Source organism: Amblyraja radiata, chromosome 17 (genome assembly GCF_010909765.2).
Source record: "Amblyraja radiata isolate CabotCenter1 chromosome 17, sAmbRad1.1.pri, whole genome shotgun sequence".
Taxonomy (NCBI): Eukaryota; Metazoa; Chordata; class Chondrichthyes; order Rajiformes; family Rajidae; genus Amblyraja; species Amblyraja radiata.
In genome coordinates, this window is record NC_045972.1 from 7,000,520 (window position 1) to 7,018,400 (window position 17,881).

General features: G+C 42.2%; 1 protein-coding gene across 1 annotated transcript in view; it reads right to left on the reverse strand.

Annotated features, from left to right (window-relative positions):
* Positions 1-3,841: 3,841 nt before the first annotated feature.
* cpne7 (copine 7) overlaps positions 3,842-17,881 on the reverse strand; it is a 181,615-nt gene continuing 167,575 nt past the window's right edge. The window contains exons 15-16 of the mRNA XM_033035666.1: positions 16,743-16,979; positions 3,842-5,023 (exon numbers count right to left, since the gene is read on the reverse strand). Of these exons, the coding sequence (XP_032891557.1) occupies positions 4,886-5,023; positions 16,743-16,979 (375 nt within the window). The 3' untranslated portion in view covers positions 3,842-4,885. The remainder of the gene's footprint in view (positions 5,024-16,742; positions 16,980-17,881) is intronic.

Consider the following 17,881-nt stretch of genomic DNA (forward strand, 5'->3'; position numbering starts at 1 on the left):
AAGAAATATGATCTACTTCAGAGATCTGATGTTTTTACTTAACAAGTGTTACATTAAAAAAAGCTTCATTCTGATGAAGATTTGACAGACGGGTATATTCTCACCTTACAAGAAAGATTTCATAACTGTCATGCACTATGTTACTGATTTGCTATGTTTCAAATCACTGCGTCTGGAATTTTAGTAATTATTAACATGCTTTTATAAAGGACAAACATGAATTCAGGCCGGCAAATCCAAGTAAATGGGATCAAACATCAGGAAATGCAGCAATTTGCCCTTAAACCATGCAATCACGGGCACTGTCTTATTTCACACTGAAAGCAGGATTTAGTAGGTATTACCATGGTGGTGTAGTATAGTCAGTACATTTCCCACATGGGTACGACTGTTGTAGAAAGACTTGCCTTGCAGTTTATATTAAAAGCAGCAATCATTTGAAAGAATATCATCGGCACTACTAAACTGTAAGACACAACAGATGCAAAGCTGGTCATGTGCTCCCACTGTGTAGGAAGGAACTGCAGACACTGGTTTAAACCGAAGATAGACACAAAAAGCTGGAGTAACCTAGCGGGTCAGACAGCATCTCTGGAGAAAAGGAATAGGTGACCCTTCTTGTGTTCTCATTAATGTGCTCGCTAAGGGACTTAAACTCATCTTTATGTGACTTTTACATCTTTGTTCTCAAGTGATTCTCAGGTTGGAATCTCAAAGTAGAACACTATAGAGACCCTGAAAACATTCACATTAGGAGACCACTCAGTGACCATACTAGGGAGTTCTCATTGGAAACTGAAGATAGCCCATGACCTCTATCAATGTATTTCAGAGGTTTACTTACTTTATCATGGAAACTTTAAAAAATAAATTAATATTTGAAAACAGTTCCTCCTGAGCAGTGAACTTCATAAATCAAAAATGTAAAGTTGTATAAACTATTACAAAACATAGAAATATTTTTAAAAATCTTTATAATTAATTTTATAATCAAACATTATTTCTAATCACGTGTAGGAAGGTACTGCAGATTTACACCGAAAATAGACACAGGCTTGAGTTCATTACTACCTGCATGTTTACTGTTTTTGCATGTTTCTGTTTCCAATATACAGCAACTGCATTTAAACGTTTTGTTTCACCCACATTTACACTGCAAGTTTAGTATTGTAAGAAATGGGCTCCATTTACTGTTAATATTATTACTTATTACACATCTCGACCCCCAAAGCCCCGGAGGGAGTGTGGGACAAAATGGAGCGAGGCATTAGAATTCTGAAGCCGACTGCATTCAGTGGTCCCCCTGTGGTCCCCCTCTACATTGGTTAGACCTGACATGGACTAGGCATACAATTGTGTGCTCTGTCCGTCAAGGCTTACTGGATCCCCTGGTTACCAACCATTTCAACGCTCCTTCCCATAGCAACCTTTTTGTCCTTGGCCTCCTCCATTGCCAGAATGAGGCCACATGTAAACTGTAATCACAGCATCTCATATTCCATTTGAAGACCTGACAACCCAACGGTGTGAACATTTGAATTATCTAGTTTCAAGTAATATCCCCCTACCACCCTTTTACTAACTCCCTCTTTCTCCAAAACCCACTCCCCTCCTCAACAAGCTCATCTTTATCCCCACCCCCCCCCCCCCCCCCCCCCCACCCCCCTCTCCTATCCTCGTCCCCCATTTCTCTTTTATTTCCCCTCTATTCCCTCATTCCCATCACCTTCCATCCATATCCCTCCCTCCGGCTTCACCTTTCACTCCTCGCCTCAAGTGATACCTTTTTTCTCCTTTTCCATGCAGCCTTCAGCTTTATGGAGAGATGAACTGGAATGTTGATGCAAACACAACTAGTTCACACTGATTCTACAGTTGTGCTGTAATTACATCTTAAAATATGAAGAAGCTGCCAAAAATAAAACTATTTTAGATTATTCTGCATTTGACAGACAGTATAAATTAAACAGTATGAACTAAATGCTATCAGTCAGAAATTCTGCACCAGAACCATTTTAACACAAAACAAAAAATAATTGCGCACATTTCCCCTTTGTTAACATTCCTCGTCTCTTTGTTCACAGCCACCCTCATCTTTATGTGAATTTCTGTGGCAGCTCAATCTTTTTCACTGCTTTCACATCTTCCCATCTCTTGTATTGTTCTCCACTCCTGCAGTAATTAACTATATTTTATGTCTCTGATGCACTTGTCGTTTTCTGCACAGGATTTCAGAACAAAAATGTTTGGGAACACAAATACTATATACAGTCATAGAGTGATACAGTGTGGGACAGGCCCTTCGGCCCAACTTGCCCACACTGGCCAACATGGCCCAGCTACACTGGTCCCACCTGCCCGCTTTTGGTCCATATCCCTCTAAACCTGTCCTATCCATGTACCTGTCTAACTGTTTCTTAAACGTTGGGATTGTCCCTGCATCAACTACCTCCTCTGGCAGCTTGTTCCATACACCCGCCACCATTTGAGTGAAAAAGATACCCCTCAGATTCCTATGAAATCTTTTCCCCTTCACCTTAAACCTATGTCCTCTGGTCCTCGATTCACCTACTCTGGGCAAGTCCCAGCCGACTTAACCTCCCCCAGTAGCTCAGACCCTCTAGTCCTGGCTACATCCTCACATATCTTTTCTGTACCCATTCCAGCTTGACAACATCTTTCTTATAACATGGTGCCCAGAACTGAACACAATACTCTAAATGCGACCTCACCAACACCTTATACAACTGCAACATGACCTCCCTTCTATACTCAATACTCTGACTGATGAAGGCCAACGTGCCAAAAGCCTTTTTGACCACCCTATCTACTTGCGACTTCATCTTCAAGGAACCATACACTCCTAGATCCCTCTGCTCTACAACACTCCCCAAAGCCCTACCATTCACTGCCTGTAAGGTAGGACCTACACAGACCCTACCGACCCTGTAGATCTTACAGGGTTCTATTTTCCAGATTACGCTGGGAAACCCTTGAGGTACCATATGCAGTAGTTAAACTCAACACTCCATTTTTACTTCCATCCTTGAGAAGCTCTAAGTAGGGTTTAACTTCTTGATATCTCAGAGTTTTAAGTTGAGAATGCTGCAATGATTTTGCCTTTTTAAAGAAGCGCTTTATTGTCTCAAACATTTATTGATGATTAATTATGTATTGTCTTTCCGGTGGCTGGATGGCACGCAACAAAAGCTTTTCACTGTACCTCGGTTTGATTGTGATCATTTTGAGTGTGCCATGTTAATCTTGCATCAAATCGTTTTTAAAATAATTCTCTCAGGAAATAAATGATGCAATAAACTTAACTGAACTGGATTGATAATAAAATGCTATGGGGAAATTTGTATTATGAAATATCAAAACATCATTGACTGTATAAGAAATACTTGTTTTATTTCTGACTTCTATCTCTCTCTCTCACTCTCTCTCTTTCTTTCTGCAGATCAAATAATTGGTTTGCCAAGAAATTTTCCATGAAGACAAAATCCTTTTATATTTGTCAACCCTTTAAAATATCCCTATCTTTTTCAGTACACGTTGCTAGCAACCACCATACGTAACAGGGAGCCAGCCAAATCTGTGTTGCTACTATTATTACTTCAGTTGCTGGAGAACACTTCTATTTTTTTATGAAGATACAGCATGGAAATAGGACCCTCGGCCCACTGGGTCCACGTCGACAATCATTTATCCATTCATAGTTGTTCTATGTTATCCCATTTTCGCATCCATTCCCTACAGACTAGGGACAATAAAAGGGACCAAATAAGCTCCAACCCTACATGCCTTTGGGATGTAGAAGCAAACCGGAGCACCTGGAAGAAACCAACTTGGTCACAGGGAGAATGTGCAAACTCCAAACAGACAACGCCAAGGCTGGGATGGATCCCAGGTCTCTGTCGCTGTGAGCCAGCAGCTCTACCTGCTGCACCACTGTGCTGCCTTGTTTGATTCCTTCATATGCCAACAATTCTTTACTATGATGTGATCATTCATACATTAGGAACTTTCTTGAATTAAATGCAACCTCCACCACTTCTTGTAAATGCAGCTAATAAAACAAACACTCTGACTCACTGATTGATTAAATGTATGCCATGCTATTCTTTTCATTTTAGCCATTATGATCCAAAGGAGTAGTGTTTTATTTATGTAGGAAGGAACTGCAGATGCTGGCTTACACCGAAGATGGACACAGAATGCTGGAGTAACTCAGCAGGACAGGCAGCATCTGTGGAGAGAAGGAATGGGTGACGTTTCGGGTCAAGACCTTTATTTATGATGCCTTGATTCTCCTTCTACTTTCATGCTATATTAATTTTGGCATGCAGTTTTTGTTTCAAGGTAGAGGCAAGAAGAAATCTTATAAAATTCTGCAGAATTAATATTTGCACAAAAATCAACCAAATTAACCCCAAAATCTTCAAATTGCTTATGAAGCCTCAAATGTAGAAACCGTGCAGCAAATGCCATGTGGTCTGCTTTCTCCAGTGGGTCTAAATGACTTGGGAGGGTCTAGTGCAGAAAAATGAATTAATTCATGAAAGATGTTTCTATAGCCATTTTGCATCTATTCAGTACAGATAATAAATTATATGTATGTCCCATTGACTCAGATAAAAACACTAAAAGTGCAATGTTTGGGAATTGGCCAATATTCCCCAAACATTATCTTTCAGCATCCAGATATTTTGCTGTGGTTGATCAGTGGCATGGGCATCGGAACTTGGTTATTCAAGCTGTGAAAATAGCTTTGCTTTTATCTTAATATGTTTGCAGCAAACCAGATACATAATGTGAAGAATTTTTTTTCTCTGGGTCATCTCATTCTCCCTTCAGAAACCTCCATCAGCAAAGAGCAGTCTCTTTATTCTGGCGTTGTGCATGCTGACTCAGAGGAATCCAGACTGAGACATTTAGGAGGAATGGCCTTGTAGCTGTAATATTCCACAACTTGTTTCGGGACTTCTGCTAAGACACACTTGGCCAAAGCTGCTGGAGATGCCTGAAACACAGCAATAAAATTAAAGTATTAACTGAGAAAAATAAAGATTGTGCAGAGCGCTGAAACTACAGCATTTGCCCCGACCTTAAAGACAGTTCCACACAGAATTACAACAACTCAGCTGTGAAATTTACCTTTTCGAAGTCGCTACAAGAGATCATTTATAGGGAATTCCTGACATCCAGCAAGTGTGATATTATCAAACTGGCTGAGCAGCCAAAGATAGACACAAAAAGCCAGAGTAACTCAGCGGGACAGGCAGCATCTCTGGAGAGGAGGAATGGGTGATGTTTCGGGTCAAGACCCTTCTTCAGACAGTAGCCAGCCATGTTAAAGAATTCTCAATTTTAATTAACCTTTAAACATTATACAAGTTTCTAAATAAAGATACGTACATGTACATTTGTATGTTTCATTTATTTAACTGCTGATAATATTAAGATATTAATATAATAATGACATTTACTTTGAAATCCTTTGTTCTTTGACATATTCATGAAAAGAAATTAAAATGCAGCCAGGATTTGTGTTTCTCAGGCCATATGATTTGCTAATACTTAGATTTTTTAGTTGAGAGATACAGTGCGGAAACAAGCCCTTTGGCCCAAGTCCACTCCGACCAGCGATTACCACGTACACTAGCATTATCCTACACACACTAGGGACTATTTACAGCTTTACCAAGCCAATTAGCCTACAAACCTGTACAGCTTGGATTGTGGGCGGAAATCGGAGCACCCAGAGAAAACCCACGCGATTCACGGAGAGAATGTACACGCAAATCGAACCCGGGTCTCTGGCGCTGTGAGGCAGTAACTGGTTTGGTATTTTGTTATGCGCCATGGTTTGGTATTGTGCTATGAATTTACTTAAATTTCATGAAAGTAAATATATGATTTTTTTTGCAGTAGGACAAATTGTAAAATGCTAAAGTTGGCATCAGTCTGTGATTTTAGTTTCATTCTCAGCACAGCCCATGATGACAGCTTGCATTACTGCCAGCAGCTTTAAGGTTCCTGTGTTAAGCCTCACACGCATGGGAATCATAAATAGCTCGTGTACAAGGAGTAATGGCAGCAAATGTCAGTACTTTCAACATAGATACAATATCTAGGTCATTTTATTTTTGAGTCCAGTAATTTACATGTATTTGAGAACTGAATGGATTACTGGACCATTCTACAGGGCAATCAAGAGAGACCAATACTTGTATCCCTGAGGAGCAAAGATTCCTCACTAGGTCACGATAACAGGCAATTACTGTGCCTGAGAAAGACACAAAATGCTGGAGCAACACAGGCAGCATCTCCGGGGAGAAGAAATGGATCACAGTGAATCTGTGAGAAATCAGTGAGCATGATATACAGCACTATAGTAATTTCATCACTATTAATGATCCTTGCCTATCATTAGAGATTTATTTAAATTAAAATGAAATAGGGTTTGGATTTCAGCTTATTTCTCAGAAGACAATCGGAATCCTAACCATTATGTTAACATAATCAGTAACATTTATTGATGGTAAAAGATGGGAAGCAGATCAATAAAACCTTGCTTTACTTCAATCTGCTGGAGGATTTTCGCTGCTAAAATGCTGAGGCTGGGGCCAGGAACAATATTCTGGAGAGATAGTTTTGTGAAGGAGAAACCATGAAATTTAAATCTCATCTCCAGGAGAAGCAGAAACCCGAGACTGTGAACTGAGGATTTAATCCTCAGACAACTGCCAGGGAGAGAGGCAGAGTCAGTGTCATTGGCTGAAGGCAATAGTTTTGGTCTTCCCAGTTTTAGAGATGCAGGGCTGGTCGGGCCCACCAAGTCCGCACCGACCAGCGATCCCCGCACACTAACACTACCCTACACACACTGGGGACAAATTACAATTATATCAAGCCTATTACCCTACAAACCTGTATGTCTTTGGTATGTGGGAGGAAACCAGAGATCTTGCAGAAAACCCACGCAGGTCACGGAGAGAATGTACAAACTCCATTACCAACAGCACCTGTAGTCAGGATCGAACCTGGGTCTCTGGTGCTGTAAGGCAGCTACTCTACCGCTGCACCAGTGTGCCACCCTAGCAGTTGGAGTAAAATGCTGCTCATGCAGATAAACTCTGTGATAAATCAGCTGCCACAGAGGAGTTGGGAGTAGAGGTGATAACATGGTGTAAGGTGCAGTCAACATGCACATGGAACCTCATGTGTTTTCAAATAATGTCACTGAAAATACTAGGGGTTAATAGTGGAGTTACTTTCACGACCTAATTCACGACCTCTGCCGACTTTGCCCTTGACTCATACTCGCAGCATGGTCGCCACGAGGTCGTAGGAGGTCTTCCTCATGCTCGTGAGTGGTCTCCGCGTACTTGTGGCATCAAGTAGGTCGCGCCGTTTTTTCTAGCCTGATTAAAAATATCCACGAGTAAGAAAAACGTCGGCATGGAAAAAATCGATACTTTTTACTCGTAAGTAGGTAGGTCGTAGTAGGTCGTGATGCTAGTCGTAGGTGGTCGGAGGCAGTCGAAGGTAATAGCTCCGGGGTGAAAAAAAGGTCAGTAGGAAAAAAAAGGTCATTTAAACAGCAGAACGTCACCTCTGTCACTCCAAGGCATGTTCATTCATAGCTGGAGAGTTTTATGGAGAGGAGACTTGTGTTTTAGAGATGGCACCAAAAAGGCAGCAGCACACGGGAAGGGCACAACCCTAAAACAAAACCTGCCATGCAGGTGTTGCCCACCCAAGAGGAGGAGATGCCACAGGAGGTGATAGTGCAGGAGGAGGTAGCCCTGCATGAGAGACCCCTGGAGGAGGAGACCAGGGTGGTTGTATATGTCCCCACCACCACCCCATCCTTCACTGCCTCATTTGAAGGCAGCAAAGCAGCCTTTCTCCTGTGTCTGACACAGCATCAGAGGCAGATGCCCCAGTGGTGGTGAGGGAGGTCTGGAGGAAGGTTATGCCCTATACCTTCACCAGGCAGCAGGAGGGGGACCTTGAGGAATGGTTCCATCCTGTACGAAAAGGAAAATGAGGGATACAGGGACAGGGACAAGAATAGCATGCTTGCCATCCACTGCCCCACATGTGTGCTTAAAGTTCCATCTTTTGTCAAAGCCCAGCGCCACTCTCTTCCAGTCATCTGGTGTACTGGGACACTCCGTCACATCATCTCCATTCACCCATTGAGACTTCTTGTGCTTCCGCTTCACCCTTGCTCTTCCCCTTCTGCCTTTCTTAAAAGGTTGCTGCAAAAGGGCTACTGCAAACAGCAATAAAACGTACATGGTTGAAACCAGTCTTCAACATGGTCGAAGGAGGTCCTCTTCATAGTCGTGGGAGGTCGTAGACATAGTCGTGGAAGGCCGTAGGAGGTCGTAGGTGTCCGCGACCTTGATTTTTTTTTAGGTTGTTTACGGTCGTGGGAGGTCGCGAATTACGTCATGAAAGTGGGACAGGTCTTTAACCATGCAGGAAGTGATTGATGCCAGTGTAGGTAATCTCTATCCACTATAGCAGAGATTAAAATAAGAATCAGTGTAATGTGGCATTATGTTCAGCACAGGCACCATGGCTAAAGGGCCTGTACCTATGCTCTGTGCAGAAGAAGCCTAGGGCAGCCCCTGCCACTTGCATGACTCTCTTAAGGTGGAACAGGGTTGTGATGGAGTGGTACAGCTTGGATCATCGATATACTGAAGCAGAAAAAATAATTGTCGGGACATGAGTAAAGAGGGGAGGGCATTGGCTGCATTGCTAGTCAACATGACACAGAGAGACTGAAAGGCCTTCTTCCATGCCATTCCCATTTCATGATTCATAGAGATAACTGGACACATTGTCCACTTGCCGATACTTTCAGCCACATATCTGAAGGAAGAAGCACCGAGGAGGGGCATTCTCTCTCACAAATATGGTCAAACTCAAGCAGCAAGATCTTTCAGTTGATCTCTAATTTAAGGTGGTAAAAGGTGGACTGAATTGCCAGCCAAGTGGCACATCGATAAGATGGAATTACCAGGCACAAGAGACTACAGAGATTGTAAACTTGAGCAAAAAATAAAGTGCTGGGGGACCTCTATTTTACGATATTCTCTCTCCTACTCCAATCAGTCTGAATAAGAGTCCTGAAAATGTTTTTCTGTCCATTCCCTCTCCAGATGTTCAAGTAGCATCTGTGGAGGCAATGGACAGAAGGACATTTTCAGGACTCTTCTTCAGAACACTGTAGAACAGGGGTAGGAATGGGACAAATGCAGGCCAAGTGACAGCTGGATAGAGGTGAGGGTGGGGTAGGGGTGATCGGCAGAACGTTAGAGGAAGTCACAAAGGCCACAAGTGAAAGGAAACAAAGGATGTTTGAGAAGGAACTGCAGATGCTGGAAAAATCGAAGTTAGACAAAAATGCTGGAGAAACTCAGCGGGTGCAGCAGCTCTATGAAGTGAAGGAATAGGTGACGTTTCGGGTCAAGACCCTTCTTCAGACAGAAACAAAAGGAGGTCAGATGAGGAAAGAGGAGGAGTGAAATGTAAAGCCAGAGGAAGGAGTATGGGGGTAAAGGCAAGGGGGAGGAAAGGGGATGAGAGGAAAATATGGGACTTAGGGATGGAAGATGAGTGTATTGAGGAGAAAACTGAATAGTATGCCTGGGGTGATGAGAGATAGTGGGGGAAATATGTGCGTAGGGTAAAGGGAGAGGGGGCCTGGGTGTATTACTTAAATTTAGAGAATTACATGTTCGTACTGTTGTGTCGTAAGCTATCCAAGCGGAACATGAGGTGTTATTCTCCCAGCTTGCATGAGAACTCACGCTGGCAATGGAAGAGGCCAAGGACACAAAGGTCGTTATGGGAAGGCAAGTTAAAATGGGGGGCAACTGGCAAATCCAGCAGGCCTCAGTAGACAGAGAGCGAGTGTTTAGCAAAATGGTCACCTCGTCTATGCTTGGTCTCAACCCTCTGTAAAGCAGGCCATATTGGGAGCTCTGCATAACTAGGTAAAGTTGGAAGAGGTGTCACACCTGAAAGGGCTGCTGCAGTCACTGGATGGAAGCAAGAGAGGAGGTGCATGGACAGGTGGTACATCTCCTGCAGTTTGCAGGGGCAAGCGCCTGAGGAGGCGTCAGGTTGGGCAAAGCAAGAAGTTGTGAGATGTCTCCAAGAAATGTGCAAAAGGATGGGATGATGTTGAAGGAGGTATAAATGTAAGAATGATATGTTGGATACGGAGGCTGGTGGGTGAAGGAAGGACCAGGGGAACTCTACCCTTGTTCTATCCATGCGGATGGAGAGCGTGCGCAGAACTACGAGAGAGATTAACTACAGCAGAGTACTCCATCTGCAATTGTAGGCAGGAGACCATCTTTACTGAAAGCAGATATACCATGTAGACAGATCAAAGTGCCATAGAGAAAAAGTAGCTCAAAAATAGGACACCTTAATAGACAATAGACAATAGGTGGAGTAGGCCATTCGGCCACTCGAGCCAGCACCGACCGCCATTCACTGTGATCATGGCTGATCATCCACAATCAATACCCCGTTCCTGCCTTCTCTCCATATCCCCTGACTCCTCTATCTTTAAGAGCTCTATCTAACTCTCGCTTGAAAGCATCCAGAGAATCGCCCTCCACTGCCTTCTGAGGCAGAGAATTCCACAGATTCACAACTCTCTGGGTGAAAAAGTTTTTTCTCATCTCCGTTCTAAATGGCCTACCCCTTATTCTTAAACTGTGGTCCCTGGTTCTGGACTCCCCCAACATTGGGAACATGTTTCCTGCCTCTAGTGCCTCATGTTTCCTGCCTCCAATCACTAAATAATCTTATATGTTTCAATAAGATCCCCTCTCATACTTCTAAATTCCAGTGTATACAAGCCCAGTCGCTCCATTCTTTCAACATATGACAGTCCAGCCATCCCGGGAATTAACCTCGTGAACCTATGCTGCATTCCCTCAATAGCAAGAATGTCTTTCCTGAAATTTGGAGACCAAAACTGTTATATAACAAAAATGTCTTGCTGTCAGTTTAACCTATACAGGTCTAAACGGGGTGCAGCGGTAGATTTGCCACCTTACAGCACTAGCAGTACTGGAGTACCAGGTTCGATCCCGACTATGGGCGCTGTCTGTACGGAGTTCGTACGTTCTCCCCCGTGATTGCGTGGGTTTTCTCTGAGATCTTTGGTTTCCTCCCACACTCCAAAAGAAGTAAAGGTTTGTAGGTTAATTGGCTTGGTATAAATGTAAATTGTCCCCAATGTGTGTAGGATAGTGTTAATGTGCGGGGATCGCTGGTCGGCGTGGACTCGGTGAGCCGAAGGCCTATTTCTGCACTGTATCTCTAAACTAAACTAAACTAAACGCACTGCCATTCAAGCCAACTTTATTTTCCTCAAATTCCCACAGCAATTCCACACAGAATCAGGTCATCCACTTCTTATTGAATGATTTAATACTTCATCAGCAAGTCTGTGGCCCATCATCAATGAAAAAGTGAAATACGTCTCATGTTTCAACTCTCCTTTGATATACACTCCTGATATTTTTAACTCTTTTCTTAATCTTAATAAATTACTACTCTGTGGCAACCTTATTAAATCCCTCCATTACTTTCAAAACATGGGAAGTAGGCACTTGCAAACATTTTCTGGTGGGAATGGGTTTAGCTTCCTACATCTAAGGACAAAATCATAATCCCTCATTCCCAGGCTTGTCTCGTTCATTTCATTGGCATCTTTGTTGAGTCATAGAGTGATACAGTGTGGAAACAGACCCTTCGGCCCAACTTGCCCAGGCCACCCAACATGCCCCATCTACACTAGTTCCACGTGCCTGCTTTTGGCCCATATCTCTAAACCTCTAAATGTTTCTTAAACATTGCAATAGTACCTGCCTCAACTACCTCTTCCGGCAACTTGTTCCATGCACCCTTTGTTTAAAAAAGTTACCCCTCAGGTTCCCATTAAATCTTTCCCCCCTCACCTTAAACCTATGTCCTCTGGTTCTTGATTCCCCTACTCTGGGCAAAGGACTCTGTGCGTTTGCCCAATCTATTCCTCTCATGATTTTGTACACCTCTATAAGATCACCTCTCATTCTCCTGCACTCCAAGGAATAAAGCCCTAGCCTGCTTAACCTCTACCTATAGCTCAGTCCCTTGAGTCCTGGCAACATCCTGGTAAATCTTCTCTGAACCCTTCCAAGCTTGACAACTTCTTTCCTATAACATGGTGACCAAAACTGAACATTATATTACTAAAACTCTTTGTATGTGCCGGCAATGTGTCACTCTGCTCTGCCTTTTCCTATCTTCTTCCAAACGCTACGCCACAGCCTTCCCATTTTCACATATTCTACTCACATTTTTCCTGTAGAAGCTATAAACATCTTCCCGTCGCATTCCGACCTATATTTCCGAAGTTATTCATGATTTAAAGTTACAAATAAAGACAAAACCGCTTTCTGAGAGAACGTCCAGTGATGATGTCACAATGCCTCTCTCCGTGCACCAATCACAATGCGCTCCCAAGCTGGCTGCCAACTGCCACTATGACCGTTGCCAACGGTAACAATGGCCTCTCAAGCTGGCTGCCTCTCACAGTGCACCAATCACAATGGGCTCTCAAGTTATCCAGGCCCTGGCACTGCTCTACAACCTGGGTAGGTCCAGGGGCAGAGTGAGGGGAGGAGGGTGAGGGAAATGAGGAGGAGGGAGATGGGGTAGGGTCTCTACCCCCTCCCTCTCTGCCCCCCTCCCTCTCTAAACCCCTCCCCCTCCCTCTCCCCTCCCTCTCCCTCTCTCCCCCTTCCACCTCCCCCTCTCTACCCCCCACCCTCTCTACTCCCCCTTCCTGTCCCTCTCTACCCCCTTCCCTTCCCTCACTACCCCCCTCCTCCCTCTTTACCCCCTCCCTCTCTAGGGAGTGGTGATTATGGGGACCTATGGGTGAGTGATGGAATATTGCATTCGGGGACCAGCCCTCCATTGTGACGCCGCCCCCCGCATTGGGGGACGGGACCCAACGGGTCCCACTTGGTCTAGTAATACTCTAAATGTGGCCTCACCAACATCCTATATAACAGTAACATGACCCCCCCCAACTTCTATACTCAAAGAACTTGGAATCTGTGTGCATTACCTCATGTAACATTATAAACTGATGGGATAAGTAAATTATCTTGACAATAAAAATGCGAGATATATTTGAAAATAACCAAATTGGCAAAAAGGAAAATTCAGATGCCAGATATTACTTTTTCAAATCCTCAGGCAGTTTTTTTCAATAATTACCCAGGAGTCACATGCAGCTAACTGGTAATCCAGGGGTAGCTAATTGCAGTTTTGATTAGTAAAGGAAAATTGAGTTAGACTACTGCTGAGCATGGGATCTCAAAACCAATATTAATTTAGCCCCACGAGTATGTTGTAATTTCTTTGAGTATTTGTTGGCAAAATTATTTGTACAATATTAAAAACTTTTTTTTGAGGAATTGTTTATTTCCTTCCTTCATTATTGCTGTTAATTTTCTGTAAAAATGAGGTGTAATGAGGTGTAACAGTACTCTGAAAAGAAATGGTTTCAGGACCTGGTAAGGGGGGATGGAAAATACGAAGTTGGTATATCCCTTCCAGCTCTGTCTTCGTTTAGAAGATTGAGGGGGGATCTTATAGAAACGTACAAAATTCCTAAGGGGTTGGACAGGCTAGATGCAGGAAGATTGTTCCCGATGTTGGGGAAGTCCAGAACAAGGGGTCACAGTTTAAGGATAAAGGGGAAATCTTTTAGGACCGAGATGAGGAAAACTTTTTTCACACAGAGAGTGGTGAATCTGTGGAATTCTCTCCCGCAGAAGGTAGTTGAGGCCAGTTCATTGGCTATATTTAAGAGGGAGTTAGATGTGGCCCTTGTGGCTAAAGGGATCAGGGGGTATGGAGAGAAGGCAGGTACAGGATACTGAGTTGGATGATCAGCCATGATCATATTGAATGGCGGTGCAGGCTCGAAGGGCCGAATGGCCTACTCCTGCACCTATCCTGCACCTATTTTCTATGTTTCTATGTTTCTATGTTTCTATGTTAACATAGCTTTTGTTTCTTTTTCTCTTTTTTATTTTCTACGGCCTATTTCTTAACTTTTTTCTCTAACTTCGCGTAATGGGTCTTTTTTCTTGATCACTTTTACACATACTCACGATTCTATCTCACTTTCTTTACTTTTTTCTCTTTTTAAAGCTTAAAAAATGAAGTGGTACAAGAAATGTATTAAGTTATACTTGGCTTGTATTATTGTAATGTACTTTACTTCTAATAAATAAAATTATTAAAAAAAAAAAAAAAGTTATCTGTAAAAATATACAACAGAAAAAAACATGAGATAATCAAATTAACATCATTATGAAGGATTTCACCCTTTCTGATATTGGATATTGATTATAAATTAGGCTTGGTATTTAGTAAAAATGTGAAGGAAACCTAAATAACATTAAACTGCTTGCATGGCCTTAGATTGTTCTTGCTTAACCTCCAGGCTGTACATTGAAAGCTATGGAACAAGATTTGCCAGTCTTGGTAAATTACCAGGCTAGGAGTTCTAGAGATAAAATGTCAGGCTTAAGAAAATGCTAGAATAACTGCTGGCTTTGGAACAAAATGTAAACTTGGAATTGTGTCAAAAGCCATTCTGAGTGTATAAATATTTAAAATAGTCGATGGTCCAAAATTTCTGGAAGAATGCCAAGCAACATTCGAGTAAGAAAACCTTCTCATCTCACCACACAGAATACTCAATCCCTTCACTGTTCGCAAATGTGCCTTCATGGATGAGAATTTGTTACATTCTTCCTGGTTAAAACTGCTGTGTGTGAATTACGAATCAAATTCTTTAGGATTAATACAATTACTGTAATGTGTTCATTTGTCCTTGTGTGTGCTTATCCTGAACCAGATAGTATTGGAAGGAGGACAATCACTTAATAAAACAGGGTAATCACCCAAGCAGCAGAAGCAATTAAACTGAGACATTATGAAACAGAGTACATTAAGCAAAGAGCATTGTCTGACATTTCATCACATCCAATAGGTACAGCCTACCTCAATGCTGAGAATGTGAACCGAAATGAAGTCAAAATGCTGCTCTCAACTCTGGACAAATAAACTTTTAAGTAAAAATGAAAGACAACAAAAGTTTGCATTGAATTGTGCTAAATCTGCAAGCTTTGCTCCACTAACATAACACACCTGTCTAAATCAAAACCAATTATCAAACTTCATTCTATTACCTTATCCTGACTAAAACAAGTTCATTGATGATTGCTGGAAAAGCAAAGAACTTTGATACTAATATCCTTTTCACAACATGGCACATTGTAAATTTTAGACTGCCTTTTAGAAAACTTAGAATTGCAAAATACTTGGAAAATTGGGAGGTTTTACTTCTAATTAAAAGTGAGGCTCTTGCGAAGAGGAAAAATAAACTACTGTAACTGAATGGAATACAAATTCCTAATAAGAACTGACTTGCGAATGTAGTAGATACTGTGATGTGACTAAAAATTAGCTTAAACAAATGTTGCACAGTGGGTTCAAACCAGTGTGATGTGAAGCCTCTCAGCCACAGAATAGGCCCAATTGTAACAGTGAGTGTGGTCAGAAATGAGATCAGGATATTAGATGTGGAGCTGTACAATTGAGGAAATGGTTGCATGTGACGGAGTGGCATGGATGTGGGGTCTTGGAAATTATTGGGCAGGCACCCGGGAGATGAGTGTGGGTGTTGAATACCCGTGGATGCTGAAAGTAAGGGGAGTATGAGGGTTGAGGACAATCAATGAAAATGTAAAGTGGGCACCTACATAGGATCTGGACATGGCAGAGTATTGAGCAGCACAGTGGATGGAGATTTAAAGTAGCATCTGAGTAGTCACATCTGAAAATACAACCCCATGCAAGTGACATCACATGCCTACTTATGCCCACACATGTACGCAATATACAGTAGAGGTGTATGATACGAAGAATATACAACCAAAGCAAAGTACCTAATTGCATTACAAACAGAATTTGTAAACTGTAACTAGTTCTTCACCTTCTTATTCTTATTCTGAATTTGTGCGATCCTTTTAAAAATAATTTTCAACTCTGGCATTGAGAATCAATCAAATAGAAGATAATTTTGGGCCCCATATCTGAGGAAGGATGTGCTGGCTCTGGAGAGGGTCCAGGGGAGGTTTACAAGAATGATTCCAGGAATCAGTAGGTTAACCTATGTTGAGCGTTTGTCGCCACTGGGCCTGTACTCACTAGCGTTTAGAAGGATAAGGGGAGACATTGAAACATACAGAAGAGTAAGAGGCTTGGATAGAATGGATGTGGAGAGGATGTTTCCACTAGTGGGAGAGTCTATGACTAGAGGTCATAGCCTCAGAATTAAAAGATGCTCTTTTAGAAAGGAGATGTGGAGGAATTTCTTGAGTCAGGGGGAGGTGAATCTGTGGAATTCTTTGCCACAAAAGGCTATGGAGGTCAGGGTATATATTTAAGGCAGAGATAGATAGATTCTTGATTAGTACGGAGGTCAGAGGTTATGGGGAGAAGGCGATTGATTGAACATCGGAGTAGACCTGATGGGCCAAATGGCCTAATTCTGCTCCTATCACTTATGATCTTATGATAATGTCATGTAAAAGGACTAATAATTCAGAAAATTATTTGGTTCTTACATTTTTAAATTCACGGAAGGGGACAAACTGTACAATGTCTCTTAGCACAGGTTCCCCCTTTGGAGATCGTAAAACCCCATCGTCACCATCCAGTATCTCCATATCTGTAAAATCTGCGTTGCCCACACCAACAATGATGATGGACATTGGAAGGTGTGATGCTCGGACTATTGCCTCCCTTGTGTCCGCCATATCAGTGACAACTCCATCTGTCAGGATCAGTAGGATGTAGTATTGCTGTAAAGACAAAATTAAGATAGTATGAATATGAATAATAGTATGAATATTGATTTCTCTAACTTCAAGTATCCCTTGCATTCCCTCTCTCTTCATCCCTCCCCCACCCAATTCGTACCAGCTTCAAAGTCGGCTTGTTGAGTCTCATTATCTGTACTCATTCTCACCTCCGCCACAGTTAAAAATGGCCTTCCTTTATCATTGTCACTTTTTTGCATATCTTTCATTCATTTGTGCTACATCTCTCTACATCACTGTCTATATCTCTCATTTCCCTTTCCCCTGACTGTCTGAAGAAGGGTCTCGACCCGAAACGTCACCTATTCCTTCTCTCCAGAGATGCTGTCTGACCCGCTGAGTTACTTCAGCTTTATGTGTCTATCTTTGGTTTAATCCAGCATCTGCAGTTCTTCCTACACATTAAGATAGTTAGGATAGTTACGCCCTTAGATAAAATGTTAAAAACACAAAAATTACTTCTTCAAGGGTGTCGGAGAAAGAACTAAAGTTCAATGACCTTTCATCAAAACTGAAACGAAAAATTGTTTGAGAAATGTTTTGCCATTTAATCTGCCTCCAACCCTATCATAGACCTTCCCCGAATTCACTCCACACTTCCACTTTTATCTGCATCTAATTACTCATTAATCGCCACTTTTTGAACCGTTTTAATGAAACGTTTTCAGCCTGAAATCTTTCTGTGTCTTTTTCCCCAGACCTGGCTGACTTTTTATTCCAGACTTCCAGTCTCCCAATCTTTTGCTTTTATATTGCTTTCCTTGTTTTACAGCAGGAGTTTGGCAGTGTTAAATTAATTGGACTCTATTTAATGTCTCGGAAACTAATGAAGGGTTCAGTGACAGAAACTAATGATGGTTTCAGCTTACAATGGGGTAATCGCT